At 46.6% G+C, this 7,071-nt stretch overlaps 1 protein-coding gene across 1 annotated transcript; it reads left to right on the top strand.

Annotated features, from left to right (window-relative positions):
* The first annotated feature begins 2,843 nt into the window (after positions 1-2,843).
* INS (insulin) lies at positions 2,844-6,809 on the top strand. The gene is made up of 3 exons (XM_074582458.1): positions 2,844-2,922; positions 3,442-3,645; positions 6,673-6,809. The coding sequence occupies exons 1-3, from the start codon at positions 2,844-2,846 to the stop codon at positions 6,807-6,809; spliced, it is 420 nt and encodes a 139-aa protein (XP_074438559.1).
* The last annotated feature ends 262 nt before the right edge of the window (positions 6,810-7,071 follow it).

Here is a 7,071-nt window from a genome sequence, read left to right as displayed (position 1 = left end):
CGTCGCTGCCTAATCACATGGAAAACATAGGGAAGCGCAACCTGGAAGGAGTGAGCCAAAATTTTTCTGTAGAAAAAGCTTTTCTGTCAAGAAACGGGCTCCCCTCTTGGCCCCTTCTCTCAGTTTGCTGCTGACAAGGGACTTTTCCATCTAAGACAAAACTTTCCGCAGTTTATATCCATTTTATATCTGTTTATATCACTGCTAGAGTTTTTCTTATTTCAAAGGACCATTTATGGTAAGAAAATATGATTTCCAATAAATAATCAAAGTGATCATATTTTGGACAGGGGAAAAAAAAATCATAGTAGGAAAATTTAAAAAAAAAAAAAATTGGCCCATGTTGAACTTTGAGACAGCATGATATCTTTTTTCCTTCCAATAAAACTTCTGGCTTATTTCTGCACCCGAACTGCAGCGAGCCAAGAGGGATTCCTAAACACTCGGGTACAGTCAGCCTTTCCCCTGCTGGGGCATGTTGCAGAAATACCACAAGTTTTTCAAAGCTACGTCCAGGATTTGGTTTGCCTAGAGTAAGAGAAGCAACAGACTAATAACATGGCACTTCCAACACAAAATAAAATAGCTTTGGGGGTTTTTTTTGCTACATCAGTGGGGGAAGCCCTGGGGAAGGGGGAAGCCCATCAGGGGAACTACCCAGATGGAAGAAGGTAGTGGACAGAGGAGTCTCCTTAAAAAGTCCCACTGTCAGTAAAATATGAGTTCAGGTGAGCTCGGGTAATGTTCAAAAGTGCAAGAAGGAAAACCCTAAATGGCAGATCTCAGAGCGTGATTAACCTGGGGAGCACCCTGCTCGGGAGCCTTTCCAAGGTGACCACCGGCCTGAGGTCTATCAGGCCTCACACAGTTTGGTGACTACAGGAAAACGACTGCGAAGGGAATCCGTAGCGTAATTCTGCAGGTTGTCCCCCATCGTGTGAGATGCTGGCTGGGGCGTCCCTGCTCCGGAGGAAGCATGAGTGGCACAAGGCTTCTGCTCCTGGCTTTGACAATCTACTTCAAAATGGGTAAAATGCCAGGTTTTATCCTGTGTAGCTGCTATTTCCCCACCTTCTCCCAGTAGAAAGAAGGTCTGAGTAAGTGAATTCCCTGTTCTCATATCTTGCTGAAACCTGAGACCCTCTTCATGGGTATACCACTAGGTCATTCAAGTACATCCAATATCTTCTTTGAGGGGAAGGGAGACAGAGATAGTGTTACACATTGTGCAGAAATGCTATTAACTGTAGTTGAGCATCACAACTTGGATTTATTAGCAGGGGACCGAAAGACCTACATGGCAGGGGATGTAACTGATAACCTTGTCTCACATCCGTTTGAGCAAATGAGTCCCATCCCTGTAGGCTCATCGGAGATTTAGCGCTTCTCACAAGCCTTTTTGCAATCGCAGTCGTTTAGCAAACATACGATACTTCACACTTCAAGCAATGACAGGGGCATATGGGACTTCCTACCTCCTATATGCTGATGGATGAATTGCTTTGGCTACTCAAAAAATCAAGGGTCTGGTTTGAATCTCAAGGCATTCTGCTGATTTTGGCAAACTTCCTTCTGATTTATACTGTGTATGGAGAATGAGGCTTATTCTAAATTAACTAAGCAGCAGAGTTCAAACAGATGAAAACGTCTCCTTTTCAGTGATGCTGAGCACTTGTAGTCTCAAAATTTAGAGCAATGGGGAGTTTGAAGATCATCTTATCCCCATCATTTAGAACAGGCCTTTTCAGGCTGGGGAAAAAAAAAAAAAGTATACTTTAAGCAGAAAAAGATACAAGTGTACCATTGGTAGCAGAAAAGCTCAGCACCAGAGGTATCAAAAAATTGGGGTAATGTCGTGAGAGAGAGCTAGATCTGTTGCCAAAATCAGACCAATGAAATCCAGTGGACCACCCGTGGCCCATCATCTCCTATTAAAAGTGAATTTACTGGCCAGAATGGATATAATCAGCGATCTCCTGGTTTTCACTGGGATTTACCAGAAATGTTTCTTGGTGTCAAAGATACAATTTTGGGCAGAGCCCCAGACAGTTGAGCTGAGGTGCTCGGAGCTCTCACCTGCAAACGGCAGAGACTGAGTCTCTGCTCTGCTTAATCCCAAACAGGAATTTGAAGGGGCACCTGGCAGATGAAGGACCTACCTTTCAGTGGGCGAAGGGGAAAAGGCTTATTTTTTCACATACAATATTTCAAATGCTCTAACTCTGGCCCCGCGCTGAGCTAGAGCAACCACCCAAGGTGTCCTGCAAAATGCAGATGTTATTCCTCCTCCAGCCCAAGCTGTGGACGCGTGCCTCTCGCTGTGCACCACATGGCCAGTGAGTGGGGTGGCAGATAGCCTCAGCACAATAATGTGTTTTCCTTCCTCAAACACCTGACAGTAGCATGGTCTCTGGACAACTTGGTCCCATGGCTGCATACTTTCCAAGGTGATATTAATCAAACAGATTAACGTGTTTGCCTTTAATTTACATTTCACAAACAGCTGTGTAGCCACCTCAATGCCAGCAGTGCCTATTGCCAGCATTAGTGTCATTAGTAATCATTGCAGATGTAATAGCACCATTATCTCCTGCTAAAAGGGTCACTGATGGCTCAGGACAGAGCTTCAAGGAAGCAAAAACAGGTTGGATGAAATGAGATGGAAACTGCAAACTGTTGCTTCTATCTTAACTGGCATAAAGACATGTTGATGCTACGTAGAGGGAAATTAATGTGCACAAGCAGCAAAAATTTTGGCTGGAGTGTCATCAAGGAGGTGGGGCTCACACTAGCTCTTGTGTCACTTAGGCTAACATAGAGCATATAAATATGGGAAAGAGAGAATGGGGATATCACTACCAACCAAACAGTCTTCATCTCTCACAGCAAATTTCCCTCCGTCTCTTGCTGCCACTTCTTTGGGTGAGTCTGATTAGCTTCCTTCCTTAAGTTGATGTAGATGGTGGTCACAAGTGCTGGCTCACTAGTCCAAGAAAATGATGTCTCCCCAGGTTTTTAAGCTCATTGTCCTGGTTTTGGGTCATCACCATAAATAACAGCCCCTTCTGACTTGGAGGAGTGGGTTTTTCAGAGTGGGTCTGCTGATCTTGGCACTCCTGTGCATGTATGCTACAGGGCTCAGTGGGATGGCTTTTCCAGGCTAGTTTGTCCTTTTGGGAGAAGACAACAGGGAGGCCAGGACTGATGTGAACACGTGGATGGAGATGGAGTTCTGGTTATAAACATTTGTCATTTACTGTGACTTGTAAAGCCTGATGCAGAAAGCTGTCCTTCCCTCTCAAGCTAGGTCATCTTTAGAAGGTCCATCTGCTACTTTGATCTCATTTTCATGCCACAGGAGCCGAAGGACATAAAATGCTTGATGACAACCTGTTTCTCCCTCCTAGACCTCCCTGTGTCTCCTCTGCCTTTTAACCCTAGGCCTCACCCTGATCACCATGGCTCTCTGGATCCGATCGCTGCCTCTCCTGGCCCTTCTCGCTCTTTCTGGCCCCGGGACCAGCCACGCGGCTGCCAACCAGCACCTCTGTGGCTCCCACTTGGTGGAGGCTCTCTACCTGGTGTGTGGAGAGCGGGGTTTCTTCTACTCCCCCAAAGCCCGACGGGACATTGAGCAGCCTCTAGGTAAGTCGGGCTGACCTTGAGCGCAGTCGTATGCTATGCAATGCAAAAGGCAACAACCGCCTATCTTTGACGGTGACACCAGGAATGTCCTTGATGGGGAATGCCAGGAATACCTCTAACATACCAGCAACATCACATTGCCGATTAAAAGCTCTTCAGGTTAAAAAGGCAGATGGGAAGGCAGGCAGGGAAAAAGGATTTATGAGGCAAAAGGAATTGTGGCTGAAAGCTCAAACCTGTCTTTTTCTTTCTGTGGTCATTACACCAGCTTGGGAGTGTTCATAGAAAGTGAAGGCGGAAGGAACCCAGGAAGCCTCCTTCTGCCCCAAGACAGGATCGGTTGTTCCCATCCTGTTCCTGACCCATGCTTGTCTAGTATGTTCAAAAAATCCTCCAGTGAAGAAATTTCTTCTGCCTTCTGAAACTGCCTATTCCCAGGCTCAACTGACTTTCTTCTCGAGTGTTTCTTCCCAACATCTAACCTGAAAATCCCTTGCTGTAAATTATTTCTTGTCTTCTTCATAGTGGACATGGGGAAGAGTCTACTCCTTTCTTCTTTATGGTTGCTTTTCAAAATATTTGAAGTCTGTTCCCATGTCTAGTTTTAACCTGCTCTCAACTAAATCCCCTCTATGCCCCCCCGCCCCGGCTACATTCTTAGGTCATATTTTCTAGATCTCTGTCCATGCAAATTGTTCTGCATTTGATCTGCATCCTTACTGACTGGTGATGCTTGCAGAAGCACACGGGACCCCAGCTGAGGCCTTGCCAGTGCCAAGTACAGTGAGCAAACTGGAAGAACGATATTGCATGTTTTTCGCACCGTGTTTCTGCCTACATGGGTGGTTTGCCTTTTTCAAAGCAGCGTTGTACTGTTGATTGATAGTGATCACTGTCTCCCTTTGATGCCTCGTCCCTCCCTTGGGTGGATCAGCAGTCCTTGAAGGACCGCTACCACAGTCAAACCCTCGTCCTGGATACACAACACAGTCTTCCTGCCTACCTTTAGCATCTTTCCCATTTCTTACTGAACAGAATGCCATCTTTTCAGTGTTTCTGTAGTTTCAAAGATAATTTTTAGTGCTAATCTTGCCCTTCAAGAGGCTTGCAGACCCAGAGATTTATATCCTCTCTTATTTAATGGTGGTGAAATGCTGGCGGAGATGCTTTGGTTCCCCTTCTTAGGACTTCTGGACTTCTTGCACTGACAAGTGCAAGGGCCAGGAGGCAGGAGGAGATGACAGGCCTGCCCGCACACCCTCAGTGCCGGCTCACTGCCTCTGGTCCAGCACTTTGTGTCTGCATGGCAGTGCAAGTGGGATGAGGCAGTCCAGACAGCTGCCCTTCAACATGGTGTTTGTATCCAGATGGGGCCAGGACCTGCAATGCTCTGGCTATAATGCAAGGATAATGTGTCTCCTGGAGATGGGTACCTGCAGTTCTTCTCAGCTTTAGCTCTTCTATGAATCCAGCAAGTACACTCTCTCTTCTGTCTTCCAAGCTACTAATGGAGATTTTGATGAGATGCAGAAGAGACCCCTGCCAAATCCCAGTCATTTCAACCCTCTCATTTCAAGATGGACTATTTCTTAACCTCCCCTGACTACAATATGCCTCTCCCACCAGTTGTCTTCCCATCACACACTGGTTTCATTTGAATCTGATTCCTTCTCTTGCGTATGCAACCATCCTGTGAAATAGTCTTACAGGTCTTTAGAAGGTGAAGCAAAGTAATGTCACAGCAGAAGGTTTGCTGTGGTTTGTTTCAAATGGCCAGCTGGGCTGTTGCTCCCTTCTTTGATGATTTGTTTCTGAAGACCACCATGAATGGTCTGGAAGTTTCATTAGCCAATTCCCTAAATAGCGTATTGAGAATTTCAGCAGGGCCAACCAGTTTGAAAGTATCTGAGGACTTTCTACCTCTTGTTCCAGGATTTTTTGCCTGAGCCACCACCTCTTTGTCACACAAGCTGGTTGTGTTTACAGTCTGCTTGCACCTGGCTTGAAGGATGAAGACAAGTAAATCACAAAACTTCAATTAGCTATTTCCTCTTCTACTTAGTGTTGGACTAAGCCTTTCCTAAATTTTCCTCCTAGCACACTAGCATAATGATTCCTTGTTACTCTTGTGCCTCGTTCATTGCATCACGCTTTGGGGGCTCGGGGATTTTGCATCTTGTGCTGTACTTTTATATTGCCCTAGAAACCTCATCTCAGGCTTGCTTTCCAGGCATTTTCTTTTTGTTGTTAGGGCCTCTTTTCTTCCTACAGGAAAAATTCGGTTTTATTTGCCATTTTCTGTATTTTCACTGGGCAACTAAAACCTGAACAGTTCCGTCCACAAGTTTTCAAGTTCCCACGAGCAAATGAGACATTCTGTTGAATTTTGTCGATGTCCAAATACCCCAATCCATCATTCCTTCTAAAAACTCGTCCCCAGCTGTGAATACGGACACACACAAACACTTTTGCCATCAGCTTGGGGCTACATCCAAAGCAGCCACCAGGAGCAGGCTGTTTAGGACCAGCTGGGAAATGCATGCAGCCCCAGGACTGGACCATCCTTGCAATCCCACAGACATCCCAGTTGTTTGCCCAGGCTCCCAGAAGAGCGGGTAACTGCCCGAGGGGGGCTGCAGTCCCAAGCAACTCATCTCTCTGGAGCAGACCAGCCCATTTTATCATCTTATTTACTAGCTCCTCACCGCAGGGAGGGTGCAGGGTTTTCTCTTCTTCTCCACATGCCTGCCTCAATAAAGCCCCTGTATCCGTTTGTCCCTCACACTGCTGATATCAGCTCAGTTTGGCTCCTTCTAAGCGCCATAGGATTTATTTGGGAGAGGAAAAACAGAGCCTGAAGTTGCTACAAGCAGCATCAACCAGGGGAAACCCTTGCAACTTCCTCCCCGTTTTCCAGCCAACTCTGGCTTAAAAATCTGATGTCTGCAAAGGGTGTCTCCGCAGGGCTCAACACCCAGGGCTGATGCTGTGTGATGTCCCACGGTTTATCTTTTTCTTCCCTGGCAGTGAGCGGTCCCTTGCATGGTGAGGTAGGAGAGCTGCCCTTCCAGCAGGAGGAGTTTGAGAAGGTGAAGCGAGGGATCGTTGAGCAATGCTGCCACAACACCTGCTCCCTCTACCAACTGGAGAACTACTGCAACTAGCGGCAAGGCCGGCGGCTGGGAGCTCGTGGGCCACAGGCAGAAACATGCACTTAATGCTACTGCACCTTCAAAGCAATTGAATAAATGTTGTGGAACTATTCGAAGGAGTGTGCCAGTTCATGCATCCACATCTTGGGGAGGGGGCACTGATGTTGACTTTAGGGCTCATTGTCTGTGCTTGGGTAAGGCACTTTTAAAAGGTCCTGGAGCCACCCATCATATGACACTATCCTTCTGCTGTTCAAATGAACTCCTTGGGAGG

Source organism: Larus michahellis, chromosome 4 (assembly GCF_964199755.1).
Source record: "Larus michahellis chromosome 4, bLarMic1.1, whole genome shotgun sequence".
Lineage (NCBI taxonomy): Eukaryota > Metazoa > Chordata > Aves > Charadriiformes > Laridae > Larus > Larus michahellis.
Note: the sequence above shows the minus strand (reverse complement) of the source record. Positions and strands in the feature narration are given on the sequence as shown.

Bases quoted from the DNA above. Each gene is read 5' to 3' on its own strand.
- INS (XM_074582458.1), top strand. From the start codon at position 2,844: ATGGGGATATCACTACCAACCAAACAGTCTTCATCTCTCACAGCAAAT. The intron at 2,923-3,441 runs GTGAGTCTGATT...TTTTAACCCTAG, and splicing joins TCTTGCTGCCACTTCTTTGG to GCCTCACCCTGATCACCATG. The intron at 3,646-6,672 runs GTAAGTCGGGCT...CTTCCCTGGCAG, and splicing joins GGACATTGAGCAGCCTCTAG to TGAGCGGTCCCTTGCATGGT.